Source organism: Onychostruthus taczanowskii, unplaced genomic scaffold, assembly GCF_017590055.1.
Source record: "Onychostruthus taczanowskii isolate IOZ18803 unplaced genomic scaffold, ASM1759005v1 scaffold2, whole genome shotgun sequence".
Taxonomy (NCBI): domain Eukaryota; kingdom Metazoa; phylum Chordata; class Aves; order Passeriformes; family Passeridae; genus Onychostruthus; species Onychostruthus taczanowskii.
In genome coordinates, this window is record NW_024499239.1 from 8,494,536 (window position 1) to 8,512,716 (window position 18,181).

Here is an 18,181-nt window from a genome sequence, read left to right on the forward strand (position 1 = left end):
GTATTTGCTCAAAGTATTGATCAAACCTAATTTTCGTACTGCTGCATAAAGGTAAAGGTTTGTGGAAGTCAGTTCTTAAACTGGGGCACAGGAGACATTTCCCTTAAAAAATGAGGATTAAAATACTGGCTGTGGTGGTCTAAATGTAGTCTTTTAAAAGAAATTTATTTCTGTAGTTTACTGTCTGTAAACATTTTGTAAAAATATGATTGTAATGTCCTACAACTTCATAGACAATAGTGTTATAGGAAATTACTGCAAACTTTTGACATTTTTTTCAAATTTGTGACCATCAGATCAATTCTGATTAAATACTTGGTCCACAGAAGTCAGTGATAATTCTTACTTAATTTAAAATGTAATTTTTAAAATTTTTTTCCTCATTTAAAATGTATTCAGCAAAGATCTTGTGTTAATGAGAAGGAGTACTTAATGTGGAGAGGAACCAACAGTATCAGAATGCTGATTTGAATCAGAAAGATCTCTTGGTAAAGTAATGCTAATGCAAATAAAGCAGTGCCCTAAAAGTGTAAATGAGCATGTTTGTAAATAATATCTAAATATGCATTATTTTTAAACCACGTGTCATAATGAGAAGCTGTTTTAAACTCTTCCAGCAGAACACCCTGAAAATAAATAACTGATGATGATGATGATGATGATGAAGCCTGCTTCACTGATTGTAAAAGCAGGAAGCAGCAGGACACTGCTGAACCCAGCTATGCTGGCACACAGCACTCCAGTGGCCCACCATGCCAGGTGCTGCAGTCCCAGAGCAGACATCAGAGCAGTGCACCAACACTTCCTAATCCTTCCAGGGAAAAGCAGTTAGCTCAGACCACACCTGACATTGTGTCAACTTACCTGGCTGATTTTTGCCTGGAGCACACTAGGGAGAACTCATGAACTACCATGCTGATGGCAAGCAGTTGCCACCCTCCACAGAGCAGCACTGACGAAGAGCTGCTGGACAGGAACAAGTCAGTGTCTGCCTCCTGCTCAGGAGAAGCGAAGGAACGTAGGAATTGTGATAGTTCATACAGCCCAAGATCCAGTTTCTGACAAGTCACAGCATCCAAGTGCTTCAAGAAGCTTCTCCAGAAGGGAGGCTTTAGGGAAAGTTGAGTTTTCCTGTCTGCCCAATCAGATCCCACCATAGCTCTATTCAGGGCACACATCAAAGAGTCATGAGAATGGAATGAACGTGTTCAGCTAGCAGAATCATATAATAATAATTTAATGAAATGAAATGAAATAAAATGATACAGTATTTCTATAATCTAAATTTATTTTTGATTTGTGATCATTCCTGCTGCTAGTAGCTCCCCTCAGAGAGGGCTATGTTGCTTCACATAATGAGATAGCTGGGGAAAATTTTGAAGCTTTTACTGTTCTGATCTATTCATACAGCCCTGTAATTTTGGGATTCTGAAGTTGCAGAGGTTAAACAAAATGTAGTATTATTTTCCTTCTTCATTCAAATGCGGTTAATAACTTATATCATGCTGAATTGGAAAGCTTCGTCACATTCAGGTTGACGTAGAAATCTCATAAATTTCTCTCAGAGGAGCTTTTACCTTGTATAGAAATTATTACTTAGAATTTATTAGGCTCCACTTTTTCTAAATATAAGTCCAGTGGATTCAATAGACAGTTCCCTCAGCAAAGATCAATACTGGGCCCTTCATTAACAATACTAAAATGTCAACATTATTATGTCTGATTTTAATGTACTGCATTTAATCAACTAAATTTGTTTTAGAATTATTCTGTGTACTTTTCTGCTTCTCTGGTACAGGTTATGCTGTTCTCTCTTCACTGTACTATAGCTGAATAATGACTGGTTTTACTTCAAAATGAAATGACAAGACTTTTTTTATACCTCTCATCTGTCATTGCAAAAGACATTATGTAAATAATCTTGTATTAGGGATTATCCTCCTGACTACTTGAGCAAAACACAATAAAAAAGAACTTTGACATGATCCAGCAAACCCTAAAAAACAGTGCTGAGCAGGTGTATCATTTAGAGCAGGGTCATCCCAGGCACTGCACCGCAGCTGTGTTCCACAGAAGCTACCTGAGGTTCTGGTATTAATACCTGACTCAATGTAATCATTTGAAGAATATTCTAGTAGAAAATTTTATGAACTAGAAAACTCTTAATGGACTCACTCCTGTTCTTTCTGGTAACTTCAGACCAGCGTCAACCTACAGCCGAGTTTTACTGGCCCTTTAATGGAGGCATTGAAACAAAACTCTCCATTTTACTGGAGAGTACTCTTCATTTACTGGAGTTGTTTTCTGAAAGGCCTGTGGTATCACAGCCCAGGCTTGGAACAGGAGGCATGCTGAGTAAGTGCAGCTGTTTTCTACTGAGAAATTAATGCTCAAATGCTGGGTTACGCCACATAAACACACCAGGCTCCTGGGGAACAGCTCTTCACCCAAATGCACCTTCTCTAGATGCACTGCATGTTTTCCATTAGCAGTGGCACTAGTAAATTTAAAAAAAAGACTGAGGGATATAAACAGACTATATGTATTTGCGGGAATTTTAATCCACTGTTTGTTTCTAAGGCTGCATGACAGCCTTAGGATGGGTGCATTTGCAGGCACAGGCTGTGAAAACTGCATCTTCCCATGTTAGAGGTGAGGATTGGAAGTACCTCCTTCCCTTCACTCTTTTGGTGTCATTCTGGTTAAATTCCTATCTATCTGTATAAATGTAATCTATCAGGGTACCACAAAACCACTCAAACCTTAGAGGCCTCAATAAGAATCTCTGAACTTCACTTTTCCTTCAGGAGCTTAAGTGTCTGAACTGCATCTGTGTCAGAGGCTTGCAGCAGCCTCTGGAAATATTTGCCCCATCTCCATTTCTCTATACATTCTAGTAAATGCAGATTTCTTCTTAGAAAAATAAAGAAAAATGAAGCAACAGGATTGAAAGTAAACAGAATTTCTCACAATCTGCATGTTGTTTCATACTTAGTCTGTAAACAAGAATTACAATTTTCAGATCCTTTTGACATATATTATAGTACTCAACAGTAAGAACCCAAAACTTCAATTTGTGATAACAACATTGCAGCATTTTGATGATTATTATAGGGAATTATTTTTAAAAGGAACAGTAATGTTTACACTGTGTTCACTATCAATAGACAGTTTTATATGCAGGCTCGTGAACCAAACCTCCCACCTGATGAGTCATTTTCCTCTAATAGTAAAACAACAAATTAAAAACTCATTAGATTGAAGGTGATTGAACTGTATTAAGACGACCAGGCTGACAAATGTATAGAACCCTCCGCAATCATTTGTGTCTAACTAAACTTCACAGAACTAACACAGAGCAGCCTCAGCAGTAGCCTTGTTAGCTTTCACAGAATCACAGAATGGGTTAGGTTGGGAGGGACCTCAAAGATGATCTACTTCCAAGTCCTCAGCCTTGGGCAGGGACACCTTCCAACAGACAAGGCTGCTAAGAGCTGCATCCACTGTCATTCCCATCAGGAGTGCTTTGTTGAGGCTGAAATCACTATTAAATGAGGGTTAAAAAACTACTGTCTGTATGATGGGAAGTGTTTTTCATTCTAATATTCTTGGTGTCGAAAGACAGTAAAATTATAGGTGCAGTCACAATCATGATCAAAACGAGGACACAAAGAAGATTTAGATTTGATCTTGAGATATGAGGGATTCACACGGCATGTTGTATGATTAGTTCAGACATTATCACTAAAATATTCATGAATTCTGATGCCATACATTATCTTAAAGCAGAACAAGCTGATATTTTAGATATATTTAATTCCAGCTGAGATATATGGTGGTAATTTTAATAAAAAACAGCTGTCAAATAACAGCAAATTATATTAATTACTGATTGCTTTAATTAATCTTTTTTTACAAAATTATATATTGACATCTGCAAATGAAGACATTTGACAAGTCAGATTTGTAATGATTTATGGAGTGGTCTCAGGTACTTGACAACTTAAGAGCAACAATTTTTTTGCCATTTTGCCAACAGAGATCTGATCCAACAATCTTTTGCTGAGTTACTTGAAATCAGTCCTATGTCTTGGTCTTTGTGAAGACATGTGACACTGAAGTGCATACATATGGCCTCTCTGTCTCTTCTCAGACCAGTCCTGGATTGCCAGCTTTTTGAAGAATAAGCATTCAGCAAATCATTTTTGAAGGAATGAAATCTAACCACAGCTAATTTTTTAACAATATACTTCCTTGTGTACAGGACTAAGCACTCCTTATACAATTTGGTTTTGCAAGATCCATGAGAAATTAGAAGTATTTTTGTCCCCATGCGACACAGGAATTAAGTGCAGGGAATTAAGCCTGGCCTAGGACAGGTATGCAATGGTTAGTCATAACCACATAGTAGAAGCTGTTTTTTCCTAATTCTCAGCTCTGTCATTCTTACAGAAACCGCTCACTACTGAAGGAGGAAAGCCTTGACCCCTTGTGATGATATCCTGAGTGACTCACATTTCAGCCTGCTAAATTAACATAATCTTAGTCTAAGATCACTTATTGAAAGTAGAACAGCTCCATTAGGAGAATGAATTTCTCACATTATTGAAGAGGTGCTCAATGCTTCACACTGTGGGCTGAAAACTGGAGGGATTTAAGTGTTTTTAAAACACTGTGGGGTATTAAGTTCACTTGCTGTCAGTGGTTAGGAAAGGCTGGTCTTACTGATGTCCCAGAGGTGTCCTTCTTACCATTCCTAGGAGAGCTGTGGAGTGCAGTCCAGATCATGCCATGCCTCAGCAGGAGGCCTCGCACAGAAATCTGGTGTAGCTTGTGGGCAACCACCTGGAGCAAAGCATGGAATAACAAAGCACACCCATGGTGCAAAAGCCCAGTTTCAAAACCTCCCCTGAACTGGAAGAAGGACAAGTCTGTGGTGACCAGGCATAAACCCCACTCATCAGGCCTCAGAGCATGAATGATGGGGTCACAGTCACACATCAAAGGCCCTGCTACTGCAGCTCCTTTCTCTGCAAGCAATCTCATAGCACTGAATATTAGCAACTGAATATTAACTGCAACAGAACACGAATGTTATCTTTCCATGGTTTGCATGACTAACAAGGGCTACAAAGTCCTCTGGATCCTTCTCTCCCCTATGGTCACTTACTATTCATTGCCTTCTGTTTATCCTGGGGTTAGAGACCTAACTCCTGGCACCCTCAGTCTTTGCTTCTAGGCTTCCTCCCTTTTGTAGTAAAATCTTTCTCATGAAATAAAACCTTTTTTTCCTCTTTAAAGCCACACCTTTCTGTCAAATCGCCATTTTTTCTCAGACAAATACATTTTTTTTCTCTACTGAACTGGTATGTTCACACATGCATTAACTGATAAAATGTATGTTACTATGAATTGGATCAGACTTCTTTAGACAAAAGAGACACATAAAGAACAGAAGTAAGTGAAATGTTGACATTTATATTTAGGACCAGGCTTAAAAGACCTCAGATTTAATCCAATTTTTTTTTTCTAAAAAGCTTACTTACTGTAACCAGATTCCAATACCCTTAAATTTCTTTTAGTTACTATATTTGTATGTATGGAGACAGAATCACTTCAGCGTCACTACAAGAAATGCTCCATTGTTTTCAAGTCTTACTTTTTACATGCATGACTACTACATTCTATGTCTTGTCTTTCATATTGCATTTGGAGGTGGTGAGACAGCACATTTGCACATGCAAACCTGCCTAGGAAGCCATTCAAGTTGAGGAAGGCACACAGAATTGTAACATGTTGGCATCCTTGTCTGCAGAAATGTGGGCTTAGCTGATATAACCAAATATACAATAAACCACATCTTGAAAATCTGAAACAAATAGTCTGGATATCAGCTTTTAAGGGCCTTTTATTTAACATCCCATCCTAAGAAATTGAGTGCAACTATAGCTCTTTCTGGTTTCTTGCAGGTATATGATAACTGTTCTAACAGTATGCTGTAGAAATCACTTATGTGATACAAAATGTGCAGGTCCAGCCAGACATATTTTTTGGAATAGCTGGGTCCCTGCCTGCCAGGCCTTGAAACCAAGAATTTACTACCAAAAAACAAACAAAAAAGAATGTCCTATTTTATTATTTTTTATAACTTAAGGGAACAATAGCCAACATTTCAAATTCAAAGCAGAAATGCTAATGGCTAAACAACAGTGAATCATCAGATGATCAGCCAGAAAAGTACGTTACTTCAATTTATCTCAGTGGAATATACATGTTAATTGGTTGTTAGGGCAAACTCCAAGGTGCTGTACCAGAAACTGAAATCAAGGTGAAGAAAGATGTAATACTATTCTTAAACTAAGCCAAGTTTTAGTAAGCTGGAGTTCTAGAGTAGCTAGTGCCCAGAAGATGTCCTGAAAATAACTGCCTCTACTCCTTTTTATTGTACTTCTAGCTGCAATGAGGTACAGTGTAAGGACCTCATGACAGAAACACAGGGAGAATGTCCTCCACATAAATAAATAAATACATTTGATGGCTTTTCTTGCCTATCAAAGGAGAGAAGTTATGTTGCACTGGTATTAAGTCTTCCAAAAATACTACCACTAGAAATTAAAAATATGAAAAAAACACAAAAATGTCATAATCTGTGATTTCTGAGACGTACAGGTCAACGTGTCTTTTAAAGCAGTATTCTTCTTATCTGCCAAGAGCTGTAAGGCAGTGCAGCTTATCAGACAGAACATTAGAGCTGCTGCAGATCTCCTAAATCCTCTTTCCTACTTTTACTACATCTCAGTATGGAAACTTGTAAGTTCCTCATACTTTTGCCACTGATTCAGACTGCCTGTCCATAAAACGAGGCTAATGATAGCTTGCAAAATAAGCCTTTTATTTTGAGTAACTCTATTTTGATATGCAAAGGATGGGTATTTATGTACCAGCGGCGATGGAACTGTTATTTTATACTGTTTGTCAATGATACCATAGGCAGTATCAAACATTTTCATTTGCTTTTTCATTTCATTTGCTTCAACCTATGGAGATGTGTTGAAGCTGTGGATAAACAGAATTAAATTTAGAACTTCAGCGGACTGTAGAAAACACAAGAAATACAATTTTTAATTGAAGTTGCTGAAGCAAATAGGAAACTGAAGGCATAATAAAGACATTTCTGTACTGAGAATTGTTTTCCCACCTGCCCGGATACATATTTATGTTCCCTGGCTTGAGAAATATTGCAGTGTGTTGTTTCACAGAACCATGCCCTAATTTCTGTTTTCCCTTTTTCCCTGGAGGCACTGCAGCAGCACCCTGTGGGGACTATGTGAGTTTCAGAAACTTGAGGCAGGTCTTGGTTTCAGTTTCATGAGAAATAAAAAGGACTGTTCAACTACCTTATAAGAAAACTGACTGCATTTGGGACTGGAAGGATGAGGTGCAAGTGCTGAAGTGTTTTGCTTGTGAGTACAGTTCCTGACATAAAGGGTGTAGAAAAAAAAGATGGTGAAGTTTCTTGATGCTTGACCTGTCTTTCAGAAAATTAAGGACAGCAGCCAAACCTGGCTGTAAATGAGCCAATTCCCTCAACTCTGAACTAACTTCACCCACAGTGCAGTATTTTAAATCTCAAAGCTTTTCCCTAGTGGTAGGGAGATATGAAAAAAGGATGAGTAATTTCTCAGGACATAGTGTGTAGGAGCTACCAGTCTATCATACAGAGTGAACGTGCTTCCTCAGAAGAAATTCATGACCTACTTCCTTGATACAGTTTGCTTCTTCAGAACTCTCTCCTGGCTGAGAAAAGTATCAATGGTCTTCCTCAAAAATCTCCCTGTCTTCTACAGGATCATGCAGCACCAAATTAATTTTGTTGCCTTTTCCTTCACTGCTTATTATTGCTGGGTCTTTGATCAGCCTGAGCATAGATGCAGGTGAGAAAATCAGTCAAAAAGATTATATTTAGGGAAGAGGTCAGCAAATAAAGATAGCATAGAGGAAGAACTGGAGATTTTTGCCTACCTCTGCCTAAAGATCTGAGGTGCTCACTCACTCTGATTCTCCTCCAAACAAATGTGTTATTCTCACTTTGCTCTATTTTTGAAATTGCATGGGAGATTTCTTGACAGGCATGTATATTTTTCCTTTCACATAAAGCTCAGGACCTTGCAGGTAATTCCAACTGCAGTCCAGATTTCTGTCAACTCTTTGACAGGTCCTGTAACACTTGACAAGAGAGGAACTGGGTAGAAAAACAAATCAAAAGGGTTAGGTTTACTAAAAGACTGTTGCAAATAGCCCCGACTGAAGTCAATAACTTTGTCTGTGGAAATCACTGCCCTTCTTACAGAGAATGGGGCATGCACCTTTGTTGGAAACAGCAAGGAGATCAATATTGTCTTTTAGAGGAAGGCATGGTGGTGTAACCTTCCCTGCTTTGTAAAATAATCACAACACTCATCCAAGCCAGAAAGAATTGTGATTTGAAGCCCTGTCTTGCATCTCACAGGCGAAGAGTAGCTAATGGGAAAAAGCTTCCCCTCCTCCTGCTGTTTAATGTGCCTTCCTGAGTACCCAGGGACACAGGTATCATGCAGTCAGAAAAGAGGAAGATACTCTGAGCCTATCAGTAGTCCCTGGGAGGACAGGGCACTGGCTTCTGGACCCCAAACCCTGGAGTCAAAAGCTGGCAGTCCTCTGCATTTTTACTGACCTCTTTGGTATACTTCGTATCCACGAAAGGACCATATCTTTATTTTCTATGAAATATGCTCTTGTATTTATCAGAAAGGCAGCTTATTTTCTGCATTCTCATTTTGGGATGGTATTTATGTGTTAAATGGTGAGGCAAAGAGGTAAAAATGAAACAGTGCCTTTCTATTGGGATATCTTCATGACTTTTCTAACACTAATTTTTACATAATAGGTTATTTGACTTACAATTAATGGCAAGCATACAAACAGTGACTGTTAAGTACTGCCTGCAGGTAATGGGTCAGATCATTAGCCAGAAGTTCAAAAATTCTGCAGCAGATGTCCATGGAAATGAAAGAAACATAGCAAATATATATATATATATATATGCCACTCACCTGAATGAAAACACTGTCTTGTCTGTGCCATGCACTTGTATAACTGAGAGGCAGAGGATACAGTCTGCCAAAGCATGTGGCCAGCTGGTGATCTGTGTTTCTAGCCATGAGCAGCATTGGTATACTAAAGCATTTTAAACCAGTTTCAAAGTAAAAAGTAATTTCTGTACTATGCAGAAGAGCTAACAAGAAAAGAACATGTAATTTACTCACAATAATTGCAGTCTCCCTAGTTTTCTAAGCAAATATTCTATCCTTCATTTTTTCAAGGTGGAATGAAATAAAAAGTTACTCTGTGAAGTTCTCCAGTTATGAAAGAAAGAAACTTATTACATTGCATATTAACAGGATACAAACTTCAAGAAAGCACATTGCACTGAATGCAAATATTTTAAGAGAAAAGAGGCAACAACTTAAGGATGCATAACAGCATCATGATGTATCACACTGATACTTTTTCCTATTTTACTTCGTAAATTAGCATCTTTCATTGAAGAAAGAGGGATCCTGTAAAATTATACATGCTGATTATTCCAAAAAAAAAAAAAAAAAAAAAAAAAAGACCCAGCTACTGCTAGCTGGATGTAACAAAAATCAGACTGAAAAGTGAACTAGTTATTTTTGGGGTAGGTGTTTCTTTCTGGGTTTGTTATTGGAGAACCAAGGAATCTCTGAACTGGATGTCCATATTTGAGAAAAGGGAAAGTATATATGCTAGCTGCAAGTAGCACTGTTAATTTCTCTCTTTGAACTTACCAGCTGCCTGCTAAATATTGTAAAGTATGCTGTTTCTTTAGACAGAAATAGCATTGCGAGGTTTAGAATCCCCTCCATGTCTCTCATTTCTGCAGAAGAGCTGATGCTGGATTTTTGACCTACAGATTCATTTGTAGGGCAGATCATTACATTTAACTGATTATAGTACTACCTCAGAAGATGGTTTGGTAAAGTTCTTGAGGGTCATGAGAAAATAAATTGCATAAATCTCATGCAGCCTATTTCTTCCTCTACACATTACATAGAATGATGGAAATATGACTTCAAGTTAATCGTATTCTCGCTAATATGGTCATTCATATTAAATACAATACTTAACCTTTCTGGAACGCAGCACCAGAAATTGTATTTATGTCAAGAAAAAGAAGTACAGTGGCTTATACAGAAAATATGTGCAGTCTTCTGACTGAAAATGCAAGTTATTTTTAGACTACATAAAAAAACCCATGCAGTTTCTGTGTTACATGGAAAAGCTGTCTGATCAATCTTGTGCCTGTTTCCAATAGGCTAAGTACATTTAAGATTTAGAGAATCAGAGATGATTCACAGGAAAATACATTCCCATCCCTAAAGCAGATGAAGGAATTAACTTACAATAGCTTAATCATGTCATATCACCTCATGCTTGATTTCACTTTCTGTGTATATGTGTTGTTCGGAGCCAAACTATGAGGAAAGGGATAGACATCCTTTACCGCCTTTTAGTCCTGAGGTGAAAGAAGAGGCAAGTTTGCAGGGGGGAAAAATGCGTATTTTGCCTTTAAAATTGATCACTTTGTCTGTTTTGAAGGGTTTCAAAGCTCTACTTTGATTATTTACAGAAGAATCTTTCCTGTCCATCTAAAATAGGATTAATATCTGCAGACATGTACTTTACTCCAGATTCAATGCCAAGAAGTCCTATGGAGCCATTCCTGATACCAAAACCACTTGTATTAGAGGGAGTTCTTGTTTGGATGGTTTTTAGATCAGATGCAGAGTGAGAAGAAAAGTAATAATTTGGTATTTCTTTCTTGGAATTTACTTTACTGGAAGAGGTGGACTGTTCTGCCATGTCTGGCTCCACATATTTTATCTTCATTCACTTAAAAACAAATATATAAAAATAAATAGAGCTGTGTCCTTGGCAAAAATTAAATACTGAAATGCCCGAGCACAGTTAACTCCTGCTGAATTCCCCAAAAGCACTGGGTCCTTATCATTCCCCCTGAACTGGATGTTTTAGCATAGATACATTTGACTGACTTTTGCCTCCCTAACTTAAAGTGTTTGTAGAATTTCCCAGGAAAGCAAAAGCAAAATATAACTTAGGCATTCCAGACCTTGTGTTTATTTCATTTTTACATTAGGAATAAACCTTAAAGTAACACCAGAACTGAAACTGGAGTTGAGGAGATCCAGCAGAGCAGTAATAATATAATTTAGAATTTTCTCTGAGCTGGAATGCACTCAAAATTAATTATCAACCATTTGTACTAAGAAGAGAGACTGCAGCAATATATTTCATGGAACAATTAAAGCATGCATTATACTGAAGAACACAAAGACACAAACAGTAGAAACATTCCACTCCATAATTTACCATACTTCCTCTTCAATTTCAGTGTGATTTAAGGACACGCCAAATATTGTAAATTGCGAATATTCTTTTAAAATCCTACTTTGGATTTTGGAACTCCAAATTTATAATGCTAGGTTCTTTAGGTCTATGGAACTTGGAAGAGTGTTATGCTTCCCTAGGAACTGTTCAGGAAGGGATTCATGTGTGCTCCTGAATTCAGGCCTGTCAGTCACTTCCTCCTGCTCTTGCCCTGGACTGAAGTGAAGGAAAGAATTTTTTTACACCCCCAGGAGGTCTGTGGAAAGAGGAGCTTCAGAAATACTCTGTGGGTACCTCAGCAGACCAGTGAAAACACAAAGTCTGATGCAGGAGCTCAGAATACATTTGTTTAGATGTGGCAGCTCTCGAGGACGTGGTGAGACCCAATTCAAAATGTTTGGTGAATCTCGTATCTCTGAGTGGTCACCTGTTCCCCATCAGCAAACAAGGAAGAGAACTGGTTATGGATGCTGTTAACAGGTTCAGATTAAGAACAAGCTGCTGGTAAATTGAGAAGGCTAATCTAAATTCCAGTTGTTCAGAGTATGTTGAGAATGTTTTTAATATTCTTTGACCCAGATGTTTTAAATTATAGGTGGAGATAACCTTTAAGGTTTGTACAGTCCCAAGCATTAATTGAGCAAACCTTTACAGGTAACAGACTGACATTTAATTTCCATTTCTCTTTTTCATTTTACAATCTTTCAGGGCATGGTCATGCAAGGACAGCAGTTCAGGCAGAGACTGTGTGGTGCTATGCAGATGGAAAAGCACCTATGTGTTATAATTTGCAGGATGTATGTAAATGTCAAGGTGCCAGTGATGCACCAAATCAATTTTTTTCTTTGGTATTGTTGTGCAACATAGAGTTTAAGCAGTTCACAATATACTGCATTTCAATCTTCCCCTGTAGATTCCAAAGACAAGATATCAGCATAAAATTTGTATGAAAAGTATTTTCCCCTCATAAATGAGTCTTCATAAATTATTCTGTACATCAAAAATAGCATGGTATGTATTTACTTACAGTAAAAGCTATGAGTATTTAAATTATTTAAATGATGATATAATAGGCACTGATTTTATACAGCAGAAAAACCCCCAAACAAAAACCACAACCTAACAAACAACACCAGCCTAACCAAAATCCAAACAACTTCCCTCTCCCTTAACTGAATCAAGTATTAGTAGAGGTCAGGCAGCAGTTAAGAGAAGAACTGTACATTCCCAAAGTCAGTGTTCACAGGAAATGAGTTTTGCATTTTTTTCAGAACTGTGTTCCTCCTTGTGCTTATGAGTATGTGTTAATTTTGATTATATTGTTTCCTATCTGGAGAAAAGCTTGGGACTTCCAACTTATTCACTGCAATAATTTAAGGACTGAATTTCATTTCCTCTCCATCCAATATTACAATGCAGGCAAAAATTGCCATTAAAAACACTTTCTAAAATCAGTATATATCAAGTAGATAATTCTGAATAGTTCCATTTAATCCCAGATCTGTGTCTCAATTCAAAAAGTGGTAATTGATAACTACAAAAAAAAAACCCCAAAACCAAACCAACAAAAAAAAAATCCCCAAAAAAACACCACCAGCTGAAAAGAAGTGGCACATTTTATAGAACTTTCTCAAGAAATGGCAAGCTGCCCAAAGCCTGCAGTGCCAAAGTCAATTTTTCATAATGTTACTATAAATTAAAAATAATTATGCTTGTTGGAGTAGAATCATCTTCAATTTTTGTTGTAAATGAAACAAACTTCATCTCACTATGGTACAACAGAGAGAAAAACAAACGTGCATAAACAGGTTTCTGTGGTTTTGCCAGTCTAGTCACTGGGAGAACAACTACTTTGGCCCATACTTGGAAAACCTGAAATAAACATTGAAGTCACTGCAACCTCTTTGCTAACAGTTTCATTCTGTTTAAAAATTCTCATTCAGCTTGATTTCTTTAGTAACAATATCAGGCAGGCAGTTTTTAAAAGCTTCAAGACTGTGAGCTGCTAAAATATGCAGCAAGAGTATGTGACAAGGTTTCCTTCACTATCAGAGATTTTACAAATCATGTCTAAGGACACTGGGTGTTGCTACATGAAAACCTCCATGCCTTTCTGTTCCAAATCTGGTTTTTTCATCAAAGGGAAGACAGAAAGTAGAAAAATAAACCCTGAAAATTAAATATAGTCACACAAGATGAAAGCTACCCAAACTCTCTAGAGATCTGGGCCAGTGTGTGCTTGTGAAAAACAGTGTCATGACAGCATCAAACCCAGCCCAGACTCTGTACTCCAGATGCTGGGTTCTTATGGTAAAGTCTTTGTTCTCCAGGGCTCTAAAGCTAAATAAGGAAGTCAGGCAAACAGGTGAATGAATAAGAGCCAGAGAGATGGTTGTAAGGGTGTGATAGAAATACAGAATGACACATGCTACAGGTTGTTCCTTGTATGATGTTTGGCATGGAGAGACGTGATCTCCAGCCTTCACAGCAGGCAGTGTTTTGTATCCTTTCACTCCCACTGGATTCAGTTCACAAAATCTTTAACATTCTTCACTTAAAAAAATAATCAAGGACTTGCAGTTTTTTCTTTGCCTTATTATGACAAGACTAAGATTTAGAGTTGACTTAGCTACGTTTAGACACAAATGAGAAAAATTTTGTACCTTTTGTAAAGTATTTTTTTGGCAAATACAGTATAGAAAAGAAAATTTGGGATAGTGAAAGCATGGTTTTAAGACTGTTTTGCATTGAAGTCTAGCAAGTGACCATGGAGAGAACAATCAATTGCTTATCAGTATATCAGAGCTGACCTTATCACTCTCTACAACTTCCTGAAAGGTGGTTGTAGTCAGGTGGGGGTTGGTCTCTTTCTCCAGGCAACAACTGAGAGAACCAGAGGACACAGCCATATTCTGCTGTGTCCTAAGCTTCACCAAGAGAAATACAGGAAAATTAGGAAAAATGTTTTTACGGAAAGAGTGATAGCGTTCTGGAATGGTCTGTCTGGGGAGGGGGAGGAGTCACCATCCATGGATGTGTTTAAACAGAATGGATGTAGCACTCGGTGCCATGGTTTAGATGAGCTGTTAGGGCATGGGTTGGACTCAAAGACCTTGAATGTCTCTTCCAACTTAGTGATTCTGTGATATCACAGACTCAGAGCCTCCTCAGGCTGTCACTGACCTCCAGTCTTTTCAGTCTCTAATACCTGCCATACTAAATTGTCCTGGGTTTGTGAAACAGCAAATGCTGATCAGACCAGGTAGTTCTTTGCTGCTGCTTTTTTATAAGTTTTTCCAGGCCAGCTGACAATGCATGTGTGAGAAGTACCAAGAATTAATTAACTGTGGCCTCCTTAAACAAGTTCTCAATAATTCTGTTGTGATAGTAGTACAGTCATACCCATCTTGCTATGAGGACTGATCATTAAAGATCCTTCTTTCCTCTCCACTAATACTGAGTAATCACTGTTAATCTGCAGAGCTGCATAGGGAAATATTTGCATAGCAAATGCACAGCAATGAGCATAGAGTATTTCAGAAAAAAGAAAATCACATATTTGTTACTGAATCATGCACGCTAGGATAGATAACATTACATTTTTCTTGTAAAGTAAAACATTATTTTTATACCCACAACAAAACATGGACCTGCAGAACTTTTCAAGCAATCTTCAAGCAGCTTCATGCGAGTCTTCTGCAGCTCAGGACTGTCCCATTCATCTGCTTCAACTCCCCAGTATAAGTCTATGACCTGGAAAACAGTATGCAACAGTTACTTATCATATGCCCTTTCTACCAATCAAACTGAAAATTAGCTTTGCCAACATCCTCTGCACTAAACTTTGCTCTTCAGCGTGGTAAAATGCAATGGGTTCTCCATCTGGTCCTTGCACAGACTGTCAGGGTTTCCTAATACAAATAAGAATTCCAGCCTCTTACCTTCCCTCCCAGATAGTCCCTCCTGGGACAGTCTCTCATTTCATAGTCATATGGAGATTAGCATGACAAGATCTTGATTTGATGCAGTCCTTTATTTGCTACTAGATTGCATATAATGGGTAGGTAAGAATAATGACAAAAGAATCGAAAAAAAATCCTGTCTCCATAAAAATTAATGGGAATCCCACTGTGGATCACAGTCAAGACCATGACTTAACATCCAGTGTCACTTGTATCCACAGGACACAAACTCATTCTGTGCACATGGCTCAAAAGAAAGAATAGCAATGGTTTTACATTATCATAATTTCTTTGTTAGCTGATCCTTGTACTTTGGAAGCAGAGATTGTAGAGATGTGCAGTGGAAGAGAGCTTGCTGTCCAGACTTTCATATTTAGCTACAGACTCAGTTTCATGACCCTAATTAGCTGCAAACAAATCATGATCTTTCTCCTGGAAGAAACTATTCATGTTATACTTATTTGAACAAATTCAGTGATGACTTGTGATTTCACTATACATTTTAACTAAAAGACTGAATTCTTACAGTGGGAAATCAAATTTAAAAGGATAGTGATCATCTGTGTGAATTACTTTTGGAACAAAACTCATGGTACAGGCTACTACTCTCTCATTTACTACTGATTACTACTGATTAACATATATGTGACTTTAACAAAAAAAAAAGTCTAAATGGATAGTTTAAAAAACCAATCAAAATTATGCTAATACATAAATATATTACAAAATTACAGTTTATTTTAATATTGGTTTTTTCAATAGGAAGGACTCTGCAAGAAACAGAATCATAAAATTAGCTGTTGTCCAAACAGATTATAAAAAATAGCCTGAAGATTTAATATAAGAACTAAAAATCAGTTGATTTAAAACTAAATTTCAGCAGATTACAGCTGGTTACTCTTGGGAAATTTCTCTTACCAATACCAAAGTTTAAGACCAAATCCTAGAGCTATTTATGCCCATGTGTAATTGCACTACCAATAGTCTCATTGATTATTTCTGCCTTAAAAGTTTGTGACTCATATCAGTGTCTGCTGCAGCAGGCACATTGTTACTAAACATGGCAGGTAGTGTCCTGTGTGACTCATGATGAGTGAAAAAACCCAGGTATGGAATGCATTGAGTGTAAAAAAAGATATTGAGAGTGTTTTCTTGGCAGTCTAAGTGTAGCTTAGACTGCCAAGAAAATACACTCAATATCTTTACTTTTCACAGAAACTCTGTTGCAAAATTTTGCAGGAGCATGCATTTTCTGCTCTACAAAACTGCATTTCAAATAACCTTCCTATTTCTCTCACTTGCACAGATTTCTTTTCTGTCCTTTCTTTTTAGTCTCATTAAGAAAAAAAGTGTTCCACTCTTCCTCTCTACTTTCTGTTATTTATTAATACAACTTTATTATCGAACTTCACATTGTATTAATCTGTGATTACTTGCATGATGTATGATAAGACTTAAATATTCTCATTATAAAATCCTTCAGATACCAATCTTAGCATACAGTAAAAAAATGTTTTAATTACTTGTTGAATGAATTTATTGTGCTGCTGAGGTTCCTCTGAAATGTGAAAGCAATTTCTATTTTAATTAACTGTTCAGAAATCACATTAATTCTGAAAATGTGAAGAAGAAACTCCCTGGAGTACCAGATAATTGCAGGGGCTCAGTGGCTGTTTGTTATTTATGGGGTAACAATTTTGGTGCATAGTATCTTAACATGATACAATTTGGTCCTGCAAGAGTAAATATTTTACCGAACAAAGCCCCGAAGACACCAAAAATTTCAAAGAAAAGGTCTCATCAGTTGATCATTATGCCAACTAAAATAAATAGGATTTACAAAATTAAAGAAATAGAACAAAGAGACAATTATATCTGATTTTGAAGCATGTGTTCACTTATACTTGGAAAACTGTGTGACAAACACTCAAACTTTTAGCAGGGCTGCCAAGGTCATATGACAAGTAGTGCCCTCTGCAAGAGTTCCTTACCCACAGTGGATTGACACTGCTGTAGTTCAATTCCACACTAGTCACCTAACAAGAGATTTTCCATTCATTATTCAGTGTTTCCTTTTGCTTACTTTAGCTTTTGTCCTACCAATCTTACAGTTTCACAGATTTTGCTTTGGAGACAATTTTTTTTAAAAAAAATCACTTTCATGAGCTTAAAAAGGAACTAAAAATTCCATTAATGTAAAATTCTACTTTCCTTCTAGCACATATATCCTGTTGAAAATTATTTGAAATGGTTCATTGTTTTGAAGAAGTGTATGTTGCTAATTAAGTATGTTTGGTGAGCCTCCCAAAATTTTCAGTTACAACTACTTTCTTTAACCTCTCCATCCTCTCTTGTAAAAGTACTGTATTTCAGGTCAAAACCACCATGAATTCTGGAAGTTTTTTCTCAGCTTATCTGCCTTCTTAGCCAATAAGTGTGTCTTTTTCTGAAATATTTTCTGTTACAATGAAAAAAAAGAGCATCAAACCAACAAATTCATAGTATGATTGAAGATAATCAGTTCTGCTTCCACTCATATGGTGATTATGTTCAGTAAGAGCTCCCACCAGATCAATGACACCTCACAGATCTCATGCTTTGCAACAACTGAAATAGAGTGCAGCCAGGTTACTCAGTGAAACTTGGAGTAATGCATGTTCTCAGATGCTTTTCATTTGGGTCATGATTTATTAGGTAGAGGGTGTCCTGAGTAGTGCATTTGTGGTAGTCACATGAGAGGTAGCTCTTGT

The 18,181-nt window shown here is 37.3% G+C and overlaps 1 protein-coding gene across 1 annotated transcript in view; it reads right to left on the bottom strand.

The window, feature by feature from the left end:
- Positions 1-18,181, bottom strand: part of NWD2 (NACHT and WD repeat domain containing 2) — a 49,804-nt gene that overhangs the window by 8,790 nt on the left and 22,833 nt on the right. The window contains exon 3 of the mRNA XM_041402957.1: positions 15,106-15,222. Coding sequence (XP_041258891.1) covers positions 15,106-15,222 — 117 coding nt within the window. The remainder of the gene's footprint in view (positions 1-15,105; positions 15,223-18,181) is intronic.